This window comes from Schistocerca americana, chromosome 5 (assembly GCF_021461395.2).
Source record: "Schistocerca americana isolate TAMUIC-IGC-003095 chromosome 5, iqSchAmer2.1, whole genome shotgun sequence".
In the NCBI taxonomy this organism is placed as follows: Eukaryota; Metazoa; Arthropoda; class Insecta; order Orthoptera; family Acrididae; genus Schistocerca; species Schistocerca americana.
Genome location: NC_060123.1, coordinates 248,406,719 through 248,423,686, shown reverse-complemented (window position 1 = coordinate 248,423,686; position 16,968 = coordinate 248,406,719). Strand labels below are relative to the sequence as shown.

General features: G+C 40.0%; 1 protein-coding gene across 3 annotated transcripts in view; it reads left to right on the top strand.

Annotated features, from left to right (window-relative positions):
• Positions 1–16,968, top strand: part of LOC124615754 (structural maintenance of chromosomes protein 6) — a 188,410-nt gene that overhangs the window by 73,643 nt on the left and 97,799 nt on the right. For all 3 annotated transcript variants that reach the window (XM_047143841.1, XM_047143842.1, XM_047143843.1), the window contains 2 exons: positions 4,121–4,317; positions 16,067–16,213. In XM_047143841.1, coding sequence (XP_046999797.1) covers positions 4,121–4,317; positions 16,067–16,213 — 344 coding nt within the window. The remainder of the gene's footprint in view (positions 1–4,120; positions 4,318–16,066; positions 16,214–16,968) is intronic.

The following is a 16,968-nucleotide window of genomic DNA, read 5'->3' as shown; positions in this document are numbered from 1 at the left end:
TGACTAATCATTTGGGAAACCTGACACACACACACACACACACACACACACACACACACACAGACACTGACACTGCATGTACTTGAATACATCCATTACAACAATACGAACAGACACTACATAATATTAGCTCTTTAGTCATCCACACTCAGATTAACACTTTATGATACTTAGATGTGTCATTTTTCTACTCTTCAGCAGATTGTTTACTGTGATACACATTTGTAACAAATTAAAGAAGTGTACTTGAGTGGGACTCAAACCTGGATCCCTGTATTTCATGGGCAGTGTGGTACACATCACACTATCTGTGTGTGTGTCATGGACTAATTTATTTCCCTTCTTGCCTTCCTAGTTCTGTAACAGGGTCTATTCCTAATGTAGCATACCGTGTACAAAGCAAAAAAAGTAAGTATATGTGATTATATGAAGTATCTCAGTGTAAATACTAGTACTCCAACTTGTGATCCATGCAGAGAACTTCATGTAAAAACTAACTACAGGTTCTCTGTAACAATATTTAAATGCTGTACCTTTGATGAGAAGTGTGCTTTCTTAACAGGTGTCATACTCTGCCTCAGTATAAGGACACAGTGCTGCATAACATACTTTAAAGAATATTAAACAAGAGTTACGTTAATATTATTAGGTGAGCTACTTTGAGTGACAGTGTTTAATTGCAACTGGTTTGCTCAGCGGCTGACGAGAGAAGAAGTACAGGGCAACAGTCAAAAAACTGAAGGTCACCATAAACATTTGCTGCATGAAATTCGATCATTGTGTCTCTCTTTAAGCATTTACTGTCTCTGCTAATAACTAGAGTGCTCAGTGTAAATATTAGCTTGATTTAATCAAAACAGTACGTAGCCATTAAGGACTACATTACTTTAGCCATTTAGGGAGTTCATCAAAATAAACATCACATCTGATACAAAGTTCGTCTAATGTCAGAGATTCCTACTTTCTTAGTTAAGGACACTCAAGACCGGTCCAAATTTGCCTTAAATTCATGGATGTATTTACATCCATATGGTCTACAGACAAATCTGCATTATTGTACATCATAGTCAGTACTGTCACATATGGTCATCCTAACAAATCTGGGTCATTTTTAGTCCGATTAATCAGTTCTTGGCACACTTCAAGTCAATATTGTCTCAGGTTACTTGACAACAGTTTTGGAATGGACTTGTGGACACTTGATGCATGTTCAGATCTTCAGTTAAAATTGACTGAACTGCATAGAAACTTAACCAGCCATCTCCCTAATTGTAAGTCTTCGATCAGAGCGAACTAAGTCTCGAACTTTCACAACATTTTCATTCATTTTTGAGATGGAAGCACAGCCGGACCGTGGTTCATCTTCAAATGATTCACGTACATTTTTAAATCTGTTGAACCAGACAAAAACATTTGACTGGCTCATACAAATATCTCCAAAAGCTGTTTTTAATAGTTTGTAAGTCTCAGAAACGGATTTCTCAGTTTTACAACAAAATTTCACACAAACTCGTTGCTCCGTTTTTACGTCCATTTTCACGCAGATAGAATCCGGCAACAAGCCCTAACAGTCCTGCACTCAACCAGCTGCCACAATGAATTGAATAAAGGAAACACATTTTCTTGTTAGAAGGCATTCAAGGACAAGGCTCACAGCAGGTGAAGCTGTTTACTTGTCGTCACACGTTGCCGTTTTCTCATATTCCACACCTCCCATATAATATCTGCACATATGAAAACAAACACCCTTGCACAGTATATGTTCTGCGACTTACTCCCCATTAATATTATTCTGTCACGATCATCTTTCCTTCTATTACACAAGAAATGTGAAATGTCATTTGCTTAGGCAAACAGCATGCAACGCTTCGGTTTGTAAGCTGAATTCTTGGTCACGCCTGGCTTTTAATATCTAAAATTCTTCTTTCAATGAGCCTGTCTGTTGTTCAATATGTCCTCTATGTACTGAGCAGCAATCTATCCTATTACTTACTCTTGTTATTCCATCCCAGATTTTTCCATTGTTTAATATGAGTTTTTGTAAGGTAAAGGCTTAAACTGTTGTCTGTGGACCAATTGTACATGTGTTCTGTTATTCTCCTGGCTGTGTCTGCTATGGATCTATTTGGATGCTTTACCAGTATGCTTTGCTTATGTTGTCTGCAAACTCTACAGTTTTTAAAGAGTCTTCCCTTGTCGCAGACAAATCTTTTATGTAGACCGAGAACAGGAGGAAGCCAAGCCCCAAACCTTGCGGCACATCATATTTAATAATTCTCCACTCAGAATTTCATCATCATTTACTTATGTGAACCTCTGTTTTCTGTTGTTAAGACATGGCTCCATCCATGCAAGGGAAAAATCCTTGATGGCACATCATTGTAGTTTTGCTAGCAGAATTTTATGATTTACACAATCAAAGGCCTTGACAAGTTTACAGAATGTGCCAATGGGATAATTTTTATAGTTAAATTCTGCAGCTCATTGCAGAGTCTGTGGAGGTATCACTGAAGAAGTTAATGTGTTAAACATCTGCAGAATTAGCTGTACTACGCTTGTCAACAATGCAGGAGCACCTGAAACAAGATTTAGAGCTGCACCCATTTTTATCTAGACTCATCCAAGAGGCTGACATAGATCAGAGAATGGAGTAGTGCAGCACACCTTCAGATATTTGACACAGTACCAAAACAAAGCAAAGTAATCTTTTTCGAAAAGTGTACAATTTACTGGAGTTCTCAGGCACAAAATGTGGTCTTTTGGTTCAAGAAAAACCACACTTTCATGAAGAGTTGGAAAGTACCCCTATACATGTGACGATAATTGCAGCCTTGGACAGCAAATGCTTGATTGGGCGTTCTTTTTTGACATTGTTCTGAATCAGCATTGGTACCTGAACGTTTTGCAGAACTGGTTTTGGAGCAGCATGGAATTAAAGACATTTTGATTTCAGGATTATTTCATCAAAGTATGTGAATATCTTAATGAAACTTCCTGGCAGATTAAAACTGTGTGCCGGAGCAAGACTCGAACTTGGGTCCTTTGCCTTTCGCAGGCAAGTGCTCTAGTAGTTGCATTGAGAGCACCTGCCTGCGGAAGGCAAAGGACCCAAGTTCGATTCTTGGTCTGGCACACAGTTTCGCGGGGAGGTGCTCTCAATGCAACTACCAGAGCACTTGCCTGCGAAAAGCAAAGGTCCCTAGTTCGAGTCTCGGTCAGACAAACAGTTTTAATTTGCCAGGAAGTTTCATATCAGTGCACATTCCGCTGCACAGTGAAAATCTCATTTTATCTTAATGAAGCCTTTCCCGCACATTGTATCGTTTGTTATCCCCCTTGGGCTGGTGGCACCACTTGCCTGGCCACCACAAAGCCCAAACCTTACCACAGGTGATAATTCACTATGAGGATTCATGTAAGATATCTTTTCACAAAACTGTTATGATACCACAGGTGACTTGAAAGATGCTATGGGACAAGCTGTCACTCAAATTACTCCAGCAGTGGTCCGAAAAATATCATACAGAACCTGGTGGCATATTATCCTTTGCCGTTATAATGGCAGTGTACAGACTGGTCCTTTGGACAAGTAATGGTTCATATCTCAAGAAAACTCCTGTAAAGAACTGTTTATGTGTTGTTTATTTTAGTTTATGTGTTTATGTTTCTTATAGAGGTTAGTGAGACTTCGTGGCCTCCATGCGCATGAACAGAGCGGTTTTATCATTCCGATAAAAGGGCAGCTGTTGATACAATTGGGGACCTGCCCTATATTTTAAATGATGTTAAGACAGTTGTGGACCATTGTAAACAGTAAAGCTGATGTTTTGCTGTGCTGCAGACTGGCTTTCTTAGCCACTACTAAGGTGTTCATGTATTTGATAGATTTGTCATAGAGATTTAGTTACCATACTTTTATCATTATTTGTATATTCTCTTCTATTGCATAACTCATAAATGTAGTTATTTAATTATTTGTGGGGGGGGGGGGGGGGGGGGACGACAGTACTCTACATTGTATTTCAGATAGGACAGCTTCTACTGCTGCCCACACCTTCTATCATCATATTGTTGTGCCTTAATATACTTTTAGTATTTAATTTATTGTCTATATTTTTAGGAATGGAGTAGATTATGCTGCTGAGAAAAAGAAACAAGCAGAAAAAATTATTAGATTGGAACACGAAGGTGAACAGATAGATGCCAGGATTAAAACTGCAGACTTTGACTACCACCAGTTGAGATCAGCAATCTCTTGTTATGTGTCTGATCAGCAATCCCTCAAAGCAGAAGAGAGAGAAATTTTACAACAGATAGGTAAGGGTTGTGCAGATATGCCTTTGACAACAGAAGATACACATAAAAGACTTTTGTGATTGGTAGGCCTTCCGGCTCATCCCGTACGGCAAGTCTGCCCTGACCCACAGTTCTGGGTGACTTTCCCAAAATCTACCTCTTTTCCTAGACCTCTCCAGTCCTTTTCCTCCACCCTTCTTCCTTCCCCTTCAACCCTTGTGCCTGAAGAAGGAGCCACTGGCTCCGAAAGCTTGCCAATCACAACAGTTTTTTATGTGTGTGTTCTGCCGCCGCTTGGTGAGTAGATTTTTTTTTATCTAGTCAATTAAATAATTTTATCAATAATTGATTGTTTTTGTTGTTACATTCACATGTTATGTACTTTAAATGCCATCACAAAGGGGAGTCTTCACGGATGTGAATGAGCTGACTACTTCTGTAAAGCACACTGATAGCAAATTAAGAGTAGCACTATTGTACTACAACTGATAATTATAGTAATTATCTCCAGATTACTTTATATAAGTGTGTATGTATGTAGAAAAAAATCTGCTCTGAAATAAACCACTGCTCCTCCTCCTCCTCCTCCTCCTCCTCCTCCTCCTCCTATACTACTCATCTGCAGAATAGAAAATATAAGCTGCTTATCCAGTGATAGTGTTGTATTGCAAATACCAACTAAACCAAGTGAACTGCCACTAGTAGCACTCTTGATTTTGGTTGACTGTGAGTTTCTCTTGTGCACCTGATCCCTGTAATTCTCGTTTAATAGTGTGGAAAATTCTCAATGCAACCACTAAGGTAGTGCATCCATTCTTCAGTGACTAAGGGATGGTTTTGCAGAAAAGCCATTCATCAGCCTTACGGGGACAATGTAGTTGTTTTGTGTCAGCTGAAACTTAATGGAGGGACTGTGAAAAATTATTGCAATGGTAAATAATATTAGTTATTTATCTTAATATGTTTGTTCTGAAACATAGCTGTAAACTGTATAGAAATCTTTCAAACAATGGAAAATCCAGGATGCAATATAACAATCTGACTCCAGCTGCCAGAACCTGTGTGTAAGTTGTGCGCAGGTGTGTGTATGTGTGTGGGGGAGGGGGGTCTATTTTTGACAAAGGCCTTGTTGGCCGAAAGCTAACTTTCCAAGAGTCTTTTTGTTGTACCCTTCTGCAACTCAGCATCTCTGCTATATTGTGAGTAGCAACTTTCATTAAATTGGTATAGGAATCTTTGGAACTTTTCACATTACCCCCATTTCTAATTCATTAGTAGCTCCAGTTGTTTCTTTCCTCCATCATTACTTGAATTTTGCTTTTACCCTCTACAATCCACCGCTCTACCAACTGAGCTACCAGAGGAATTCCTGGCAGGGGACTGGGTGTTGTGTGTCCTTCATCATCATTTTTATCATCACTGACACACAAGTCGCTGAAGTTGCGTCAACTAAAAAGACTTGCAGTACGGCGGCCGAACCCCGAAGGGGATATCCCAGCCAATAAATGCCATATGAACATTTCATTTCACTTGAATTTTAATTACAAATCAAATTGTTGAGAATTGTTCATTACAATGTTTCCTATGACCAGAGTGTGACAATATTTGACTGTTTACAGTTTGTAGTGTTACTAACCTGTGATGACAGCAGTTTCTCAGTAGTGTTGTAATCTTGGCATCTCTCTCTTCCACAAACTGGTTGGTTTTGCAACTTGACTGCCAATTGACTGATACAAAACCGGCTGTATAAACTTGGAATCTTCTTACATTTGTTATTTCCAAAACATGTTATGATGATTAGCTGCTCATATTGAATTTATACTTAGCACACACAACACAGGTAGCAGATGCACCCAACAAATTTCAAGAGTGGCAACATACTTAGTGAACAGTTCTGTAACAAACTCGGCACCTGTGTGTCTACACATGTTAGATCTTCAGGAATCACAGTTTAGAAGAAGACTTATTTGAAAACCTGATGATGGTGGTTTAAACCTTTGAAACATGTTGTGAAAATAAAGTAAAGAATGACTGGTAACAGTAGACATGTTGTTACATTCAACAGAAGAAGATTGTCAATTATTTCCTGTTCTTAGATGATGACAAAAAATTTAACAAGTAAATGTTGACAACATGCACACTCAACACAGACTGGTTAACATAGTTCATATAAGTACGTAACTTTATAAGATGAACTAACAACTGGTTACTACATACATTTTGACTTGTAGTGACAATAGGATATTAACCTGTTGGTAGCTAGACAAGGATTTTTCAAAGAGTTGACTGACATATACATATTAACACTTTACCTATTAGGCACCAACTGCCTGAAGCTTCCTCAAGCTAATGAATACTTGTTGAGTTTGGCTGTTATTTTTTAACTGATAATGAGAGAAAGGTCAAAATTAATTATGTGGAATAATAGTAACAATTGTTTGGAAATTAATTACGTGTTAGATCACGGGAAAATTGATAAAGTTAGACAGACTGTATTATTAATATCTTGTTTATTCCCATATTTAAATATTTTTCTGTGTTGAATAATTAGTAAGCATGTTTTCTGAAAGAGAGTGGACATTTTTGCTATCACCAACATGTTTGTTATCACAAACTTAAATGACAGAATCGTGGAAATAACCACTGGTTAAAAACACACATTCCAGATGTCAAAATTAATTATGAATAACTTTTGAAATACTTGGTTTTTGATGAAGATAAAACACTAACTGAAAAGAGGAACCAAAGGCCTTTTTTAAATGAGGTGTGTCTGTACATTCATAGTTACTTATTAGCTCACAATATTTTCCATCTCCTCGTGGTTTCTGTGAGTCTTAAAATCCTGATCACCTACTCATACTAATTATCTCTAAGTGAGATTACAATATTATTGTCAGTAATTGAGAAATTACATTGTGAATAATCAAACTTGGTAAAATTCATCTTAAATAAGAAAGTAACTGTTTCATGTAAATATTGTGATGTATCATACAGAAAATGAGAGAAAATTTGAAAATAATTATCTTATTACTTATTTGTTTATTTATCTGAGTCTGAAGGACACTAAATTACAATGTAATATAAATCATAGAGTATTTCACACTTTATGAGCCCTGTGCTCAGCAACCAGAATGGTTCTGTTGTTCAATGCAAACACGTCTTTGATATCACAGGGTTCACTCGGGTTACTGCAGACTAACAAAAGTTCAAAGTCCTGCCTTGCCCCACATACACAACATTCATCATCACTGATACCCACTTCTTCAAATTAGTCTTGCACCTTGTCATCCGTGTTCTCAGCCAGCTGAGGTTTTCCCAGATCCTGTATTGGATATGGCCGCCTGATGTAGCTTCTTTTTTTGTTGTCAGTAATCCTACAGGAGATTATGTTATCCACAGCTCAGTTCGGTGGGCTTCTGCTGGACTTGGAATTGGTGCAGTTGTAAGTAGGAAGCTGCTTCTGGATTTCACTCATGGTGGATAGGTGTGAGGTCTGAACAATGGATGCTGTGGATCTGTTTTGTGTTCTTCTTTTCATCCTCTGCTGCTACCTGTCTTCTTACGTCGGGAGGTGGTATTCCCATATCTGGAGGTGGTACTCCCATGAGTGGAAATATCTTGCTGACTGGAGTTGGTCTTAGGTACCCTGTGCCTACGAGGCCTGTCTCATGAAGGGCCACATGAACTTCGTTAGCATGTGCAGAGTTCTTCCAGACTGGCGCAGCATACTCCGCAGCAGAGAAACACAGAGCAAGTGTGGATGTACAGAGCATGCTGGGTTGCGCTCCCCATGTGGTGTTTGTCAGGATAAGGTTGTTTCTAATGCATACCTTCTGTTTGGTGTCTATACATTGTTTTCTGTAGGTTAAGACACAATCCAACTTTAACCCTAGGTATTGGAGTGGGCACAATGATTCAAATTGTGTCCTTTCAGGTGGTGTTCAACTTTCTTTTTGCCTCCTTATTGCATAAGTATAATGCACACATTTGATTTTAATGTGGGTTGGGTTTCAAGAGGTTGTCATCATAGTAGGTGACAAGTTCTTCGAGAGTACGTGTTAGCTTGGATTCTACTTCTTCAGATGTTGCTCCCTGAATAGCAACAGCTGTGTCATCTATGTAGATGAAGGACTGGATTCCAGCATTGAGTGGCTGATCATTAGTATATATGATATGTAATATTGGAACCAGCACACTTCCTTGGGTAAGCCATTCTTCTGCACTCTCCAGCGACTCTTCTTGTCACTTAGGATGACAAAAAATCATCTGTTCTGCAGAAGACACTGTTTAAATGGTGTCAGTCGCTAGTCCTTAGTTGTTGTGTCTAGCTTCTTTCTTAGTTTTTTATGATTCATAGTGTGATAAGCAGCTGTAAGGTTGATAAAGCAACTTCTGTAATCTGCTTTCTTTTGTACCCTTTCTTGACATGCTGGGTTATAATAAGTATCCGACTAGTGTGTGACTTTTCTGGTATGAAACCTGACTCTTCTCTAATCATTATTTTCCTGTTCTCCCCAGAACTTTAAACAGATGGCACAGAAGTGATACAGATCTGAAGTTCTTGGAATTATTTGGTTCTTTCCTGGTTTAAGCAATGCTTGTGCCAGATATATGGGATTATTATTCTGGCAACACAAGTGTTCATCATTTGCAGGATCCAGTTCAAAGTTACAGGGCCAAAGTTCCTTATTGATCTGATCTCATGTCATCCAGGCTTGCAACTTTGTTACTTTTCATCCAATGAATAGCAGTTTTCAGTTCATTCATAGGTGAATGGCGTGCCAAGTTCATGTCATTTAAGTTTTGTTACTTTTGCTCTTTTGCCATTCAGCAGCAGTTGGTGTGCTATTTGGTCAGGGGTGACCTTGCATACAACTGAGGGCGAAACTGTAGGATCACCAGTAAGGTTTTTCAGACTTTTACAGGCTTGTTGACTGCTGTGTTTCATATTCAGACTTCTGAGGAAAGTATGCAGTTTTTCTGTTTGTGATGTTGATATGGCTTGAATAAGTTTTTCTCATGTTTGTATTGTCTCAGCTGAGAATGGATCATTTTTGAAAAGTTGTTCGTACCTCTTAAGGAGTTCTTTTTGAGTTTTACCAAGTACAGGTAAGTACACAATTCTACATCCTCTTGGAATATGTTTACAAGAGAAACTCTTTACTATCTTCACAAAATGTCCATAATTCTCTGTATCAGACCTGATTTTTATGACTTCTTCATCCATGTTCTGAGAAAATTGATCCCACTGAGCATTTTGAAGTTTAACTGTCTTACGAAGGCAAATTTTCTGGTTTAACAACTACTCCTACAGTAAATATAAGAGCTCGGTGTTGTGTTGTTGGAAATGGTTCTGCAGTGCGCTTCTTCGTTTGGTGAACAGTATTTTCAGAGGTAAAAATATTATTTGGGCTGTAACCCCTCCTCTGTAGTCTACTGTTTAAAGGAATAGGGCAACATTGGGTCATGTATTAGTTTTAAACCCATGCATTCGGTCCAGTCGTAAAGGTTTTTGCCATTTGTGTCTGTTTTCTTATATCCTCAATAAGTCATTCAGTAACATCTTTGTTGGCTGGTGTCAAAATAGTAAGTTTTTGTAGATTAGTATTACTTATTTGGTAACTTGTAGTTTCATATCAGTGCACACTCCACTGCAGAGTGAAAATCTCATTCTGGAAACTTGTAGGAAAGTCTGGTAGTGCAAAATCGAATTCCTACTGTTAAGATTTCAGTGTTGTCTGCACAATTCATATCTACAGACAGTATATCATTGTCCAATTTTGTGAAAGTTCTGTTGCCTTATTGCTTGGTAGGTCTCTCTTAGGTGAGTTGCATTCCATACACCCTCGGTTGATAGTCATTTGATCCTCTTGTGTTTCTTGGACCAGTAATATACCACAGTTATGTTTCTTGCAGATGTCGGACATTAGTGCTTCCTTCTGTGCTGAAACCCCTTTGGTATTAATGGAGATCGTTTTTTTACTAGTGATGGTATTGACAAATGCAGTTTTAAGTGCGTCATTGTAGCGTCTTTGATGGTAGAAGATTCAGCCTTTAGTATTGTCCTCACTGTTGCCCAGGGTGTGCCTGATTGTTTCGCAATTTTTGACAAAGCATCTTCCTTGTGCCTCATCTTATTTTTAGGAATAGACTAACAGAAAAAGTGGATGTTTCCAGCTCTGAGAAGACACTCAAACAAACACTGTATCTTCCTGTGTAAATAGTTGGTTTTGTAATGAGTAAAGTGCAGTTTGACTTGGATTAACAATCCATCCTTGCTGGAGGTAGTTTTACAGTAGTCTTTCCACTTCTAATATCACCTAATAGGTGTTCTCCTTGCATTAGTGACTGTATGTAGGATGCTGGGCTCACATTTGGGAGGACGACATTTCAAACCTACCTCCAGCCATCCTGATTTAGGATTTCCATGATTTCCCTAAAACTCTTAAAGAAGATGCTGGGATGGTTCCTTCAAACCATCCGAGCTTGTGTCCATCTCTAATGACCGCGTTGTTGACAGGACATTAAACATTGATCTCTTACTCCTCCTCCTCCTCCTCCTCCTCCTCCTGCCGGTGATCCATCTGTGTGGCTTTTGTGGCTGTTTGCTAGTCTGTATGTAGCCTTCCTACTACAGCATTAATTTAGAACAAGAGAATGATATCCCTCTTCGTAGCATTTTAAGTGTGGCTTGTTTTATATGTATATAACTGTTAATAACATAACATTATGTATACAGTAACAACACAGCAGTTGCAGTCAATGATCAAGAAAGGGAAGGTACTATAACAAGAACAAATGTGATTTATGGAACATAGTACTTTATAGAGAATTCAGGATGGAATGTAACAATATTATAGATGAAAGTTGCTACTCACGATATAGGGGAGATGCTGAGTTGCGATAGGCACAACAAAAAGATCCACACAATTATACCTTTTGGCCATTAAGGGCTTTGTCGGCAACACACACACACACACACACACACACACACACACACACACACACACACACACACAAAAGCAACTTGCACACATGTCTCCAGTCTCAGACAACTGGAACCACACTGACCTGATCTCCCTGTTGTTACTCAGATGTGGAGGAGATGGGGACAATGATTCACTTCTATGGGCACTTGAGTCTGAAAATGCTCCACCTCTGTCGATTATGCAGTGTGGGGATCACTGGTGTTTGTGGGGCCTGGAAGTGTCCTAGGGGCTGGAAGTGGTTCCATCTCCATCGGCTCCCATCACTGGTCGTAGTTGCCCCTCTTTCGATGCTGAATGCAGGGGCGGAAAGTGTTACAATAGCAGGCAGGCTTGCCTCTTGCGTGGTTGCATATGTCGAGACCAGCCAGTAATTGAGGGGAAAGGATTGGGGGGAGGAGCACGCTTCGCTGCGGCTGGAGTTGATTTCAAAACATGACTAAATGCAGCTGACCGGCCACAGCTTTAAACATTTACCACTCTCTATTGCCAGTGACAATGCCTTGGGCCACCTGGAGTCTCAGTAGAAAGTTTAAAGCCAGATGTGGGAGCCCACACAGTGATATGGTTGTGTTCAGGGCAATGGGTGTGTGGTGATAGGTGCAACAAGTCAAAGAGGACATGGGACCTGCGCCTATATAAAATTTCACCTGTGCTATGTCCATTGACAAGAGACGGACAGGTAGTTGACGAGGAAGCTGATGAGTGCTTCCCCAGAGTTGGCTGCCATCATCTGCATCTGCATTTTGAAGGTCTTCACCATATGCTCGGCTTCCGAAATGGGGCGGTGACCATGTGCTAAATGTCATTGCATTTACAAACACCCTATAACGCAGATTCCCGGAATTGAGGGCCATTGTCGGAAACCAGGCTGTAGCGTGACCCCTCTTTTGCAAATATTATGGACAGTCCAAGGGTAGTAGTTGCTGTGGTAATAGTTGCAATCTGTCCCACATATGGAAAGTTAGAGAGAGCATTGACAACCAGCAACCACATTGCTCCCCATAATGGTCGTATGAAATCAACATGCCCTCTTTGCCAGGAGTGATCAGCTTGTGGCCAAAGGTTAAAATGCCAGGCCAATATACATGAAGCTGCACTATTACTTTCTTTCTGCATATTCCTCAGTGATCAATATGGAGGAGCTTCAGTATGAGGAGGCGGAGTGTGGGAGGAACTACCACTGAGCATTCAGAACTGTCCATAGTATCAGAATGACGCTGTCAGCGACATCAAGAAAAATTAGTGCACCATCCTGTGTCGGTGCCTTAGACTGGTGCTCCAGCCCATCCTGCCGTATAGCAGATAACAACCAGCGGAGTAGTGGATCATGGTCCATTTCTGCTGCTGTTTCACATGCCATAATCAGGAATTCATCAAGAGTATATTGCTTATTTGCATCTAAGGCAAAACAGAGTGCTTTGTGCTGTCAGACTCAGCGTCTGGGCTGCACGGCAAGTAAGAAGGTGTGTCAGTGTTGAGTGCTGCATGGTGAGCTGATAATGGATCTCAAAAAGGTATAGTTACTATGGACCAGTACCCACCATTGCACCTGTTGTGCTGTCCTTATTGGGAAGTTTTGAATGGGTACCAAATGACAATGAGGGGCTTGTGATTGGTGGAACTTAGTACCATCGAAACACACGTGAAACTTCCTGACTCCATATATGATAGCCAACACTTCTTTCCCATTTTGCGAAAAATTCCTCTGTACTGAATTTAATGTTGTAGATCAAATGCAATGGGCTGTCGAGTGCTGTTGGTGTGTTTGTGAGAGTAGCACGGCACCAGCACCAAGGTGTGACACATATGCTTTAAATGTATGCCGGGTTGAAAAGTCACTAAACAGTGGGCTGACCTAAAGCACTTTTTAAGTAGCAAGAAAGTCTTCTGGCATGCCTCTGACCACACAAATTCAACACCTTTTTTTAGGCAGTTTATTAAGCGGGTGAGAAATCTGGGCTGCATTGGAAATAAACCTCACATAATAATTTACTTTGCTGAGGAACGACTGTAGTTCTTTGAATTTCATAGGAGCTGGCAAGTTAGTGATAGAAACCCTGTGCTTGTGTGTATTCTTGAGCCCTTCTTTACTTAACATGTGTCCCAGGTACTTAACACTAAGCTGAAAGAAACTATGTTTGTTGGGTCGACACCACAGTCTGGTGTCCTGGAACCGCTCAAACATCTCCTCTAGGTTGTGCAGGTGCTAATCCTACATGGCCCCGGTAATTGCAAGTTATCTAATTATCTGACATGTGCCGAATGGCATATTAATCGCCAAAAACTGCTTCATCTTTTAATCTAGCTTTGAAAAAATATAGACCCCAACCAATTTTGCCAACAATTCCTCCGCCTGAGGAATTGGATGCAGATAGACATTTGCCTGAGCATCAATGATAGACTTGAAATATTTACAAATTCTAAGTGATTCACATGATTTCTTAACTATGACTGTGGTCATAGCCCACTGGCTTGACAATACTGTGTATATACAAGAGGCATTCAATAAGTAATCCAACTCATGTTTTTCTGCGAGCAGTTTGGTTTCATCCTAGGATTCCAATACACCACCTTATTCCCACTCGTTTGGCTACAAAACCAAGTTTTTCAACATAGTTTGCATTCAATGTGATGGGTTTATACCACCTTATCGGTAGGGCCTGTATGACTGCATGGTACCATCCTACTGGTTGACATCAGAGCCAGTGTCTTGCTGCATCAATAACCTCCCCATCTTCCCTGCACTGCTTCTTGTGGAGTGCATCATTCACTGGATCAAACAGATGGAAGTCAGAAGGTGAAATCAGTGCCAACTTGTGTGAGGCCTTGCCAACAGAGACGTCCAGTCGTGCACTGAGATGTTTGAACCTTATTGTGATCATGTCAGACCCTTCACCCAATGACTTGAATGCTTATGTTCATTGCCTCGTATCTGTTGGTATGTTGCATGCCCCCCTTGAATATCTGTGATGCTCTGGTTTTCTGGGGGAGAGAGGGTAGTGTCACCACCTACGGGAACTTCATGAAACTATAGGAGCTGAATCAGTAGTATATTGCAATGTCCCACAACAGAGTCCACATTTTTTCAACCCGAATTGTCCAAGAAAATAAATCTGTTGCATTATGCATTGAATGCCCCCTTGTAACACCTTTACTTTGCAACATTTCTGGTTCTGCTGTAACTTGCTGCCCCATGACGAAAGGCACTGGACAAGCTCTATGAAACTTTGGCTCTGCCCATTGCTTTAAGGGTACATGGGCGTGGAACCTTGTTGAACAACCTAATGTAAGTTCAAACAGTTACTTAAATTGTACACGTAACGTACCAAATTCTGTGAATGGTATCACAGTTAACTAGATTCACCTAGTCCTGAATTTGAGAACCAAAATGCACAGAAGTGTCTAAGCAGAAATTTTAATAGTCATCCAAGAGTTGACTACTAGCTGGGTTAGCTGCTGAGCTATATTTTTATGCTTAGCTTTGACTACAGTCGACCCCACACCGGGCTCAACTGACAATTGTATGTCACTTTATAAAAGGCTAGCGAGCCACCTCTTTTACATCATGATGAAGTGCTTCGTGTTTGCAACAGGCCTATAAAGGAAAAAATCCTGCTGTCACTGGCATGCCTTACTGTTGCTCACTAGCAGGATAACATTTTAACAATCGTTGGGAGCAATGAAGATCTGTAGGATGCATGCAAAGACTTGTCATTTGGAAATGGGTATGACAAATGGAACAGATCAGAATGCTGCTTTAGCTCCTTTTGAGCACTAGAATTAATTTTGATGTGACATATCTTATAAATGAAAGTTTTCCAGTGTTATTTGTAAACAGTCATTTTAATGTAATTTAGAGTAAGACTGCAGTTTTATTATAGCTTAAATGATTGATACTAAACCAGGAGTCACCTGGCTGCCTGTATTTTTCTCTGGTTGAAAGCACTGGATCTGGTGAGATGTGAGTGAAGGAAGTATTATCTCAACTGCTCAGATTTCCTTGATGGCCTCAAAGTTATTTGTTCTATATACCTGGCAGGGGAAAAATGATAAGGATAGTTAATGATCGCCAAGGGAATAATATAGCACTCTGTTGGTTAATAGGGCAAGTAGGCATAGAACAAAATAAGGAAGCAGGCTTAGCAGTCAAGTAAACTTGTTGATGATGAACAGTTGTAAAAGAAATTTCAATCATTCTGCAAGCTATTGCCTCATTGATGTAAGAAGGGCATGTGCTGATGGTGGTAGATGTGAATGGAGGAGATGGATGGGAAGATGCAGCTACTGAGATCAGCTCCGTACCTGTGATGTTTCTGTTTTGGCTAACAGAGGTGGAATGAAGTAGCAGTGACCTATTTCTTTATAGGGCATTGTCCTGAAACTCATAGCTTTCTCTTCTAATGAAGAACTGACCTCTTTGTTGCATGTTTTATTATGTCCATTTTAAATGTAGTATTCTTTATTTTTTGAGAAGAGGGTAGCTGAAAGATTAAGTGATAACTGCCTACATTTAAATGTTACTAAGGCAAGTATGGCACATGAAAGAGAGAGGGAGGGATAATTTTATATTTGTTTGGTATTTACTGAGTTGTTTGGTCTCTAAAAATTAATCTTGTGTGACTGTAAAGCACCTTCCATCATTTATCCTCGGTCACTGTTCACTCACTTTCTGTTTTGCATTTGTGTAAATATTTGTATTGTCAACTAATTATTGAAGGCACATTTATTGTTGCATATATGAAATAAATGTCCTTGAAATTTCTGTGTCTCATGTGTTTCAGAAGCAAAAAAGAGGCAGGTTAGAGCACTTGAGAGGGAAGACAGGGATGTGATAAGTCTGTACGGTTCTTGGATGCCCAGCTTTTTGGCAAAAATTGATGAATTACACAGGAATGGAAAATTTGATCGGAAACCTGTTGGTCCAATTGGTAAGTTTGGGACCTTACTTTTGGGTCATTCTATGCCAAATTCCCACATGAGGTTGCCTAGAGGTTTGCACAAGATCATCACAGATTTTGATGAAATTTTATATGAATGTTCCCAGTGAACACTGGTAAAGTTTCACAGTAATTAATTCTATACTTCCAGAGATATAGTCATTTGTTTGAACCCATGGCACAGCTATCGGCAGTGTACCCAAGAGATTTCGACAACTTTGAAACATAATGCGGGCAGTTCTAATTAAACTTTCCCTATTTAACACTTTTTAACACAGAAACTAATTACCGCATGAGTACCAAACTTGGTAGCATTAATGTCAGAGTTTGCGGTGCATGATTTCCACACATCCCAGTGTCACTGTCCAGTTCCAACTGTGGCCAACAGGTACAATGATCAGTTATCGTGACTCATAGTCTCACACACTTGATCCGTCGCAGTGCACTTGTTGAGGTGTCAACATGAGCATGGACAAAAGGAGCAGGACATTATTGGTGAAGCTCTGTTATCAAATCAACAGTCATTCTGCATGTGCACTTCGAAAATATTGCCAGCTGAAAGTATTATGGAAGGGTCCTCTTTCTCCACATGCTGTGCGGAGTGTGATGAAGAAATTTGAATCAACTGGAGAACTGGGCATCGCTCTGGGAAGAGGGCGACGACCAGTTGCACCACAGGTGGTTGATGAAATTGCTGTTGCTATGGCAGAAAATGCTGCACACAATTCCTGATTGTCAGGCAGTGC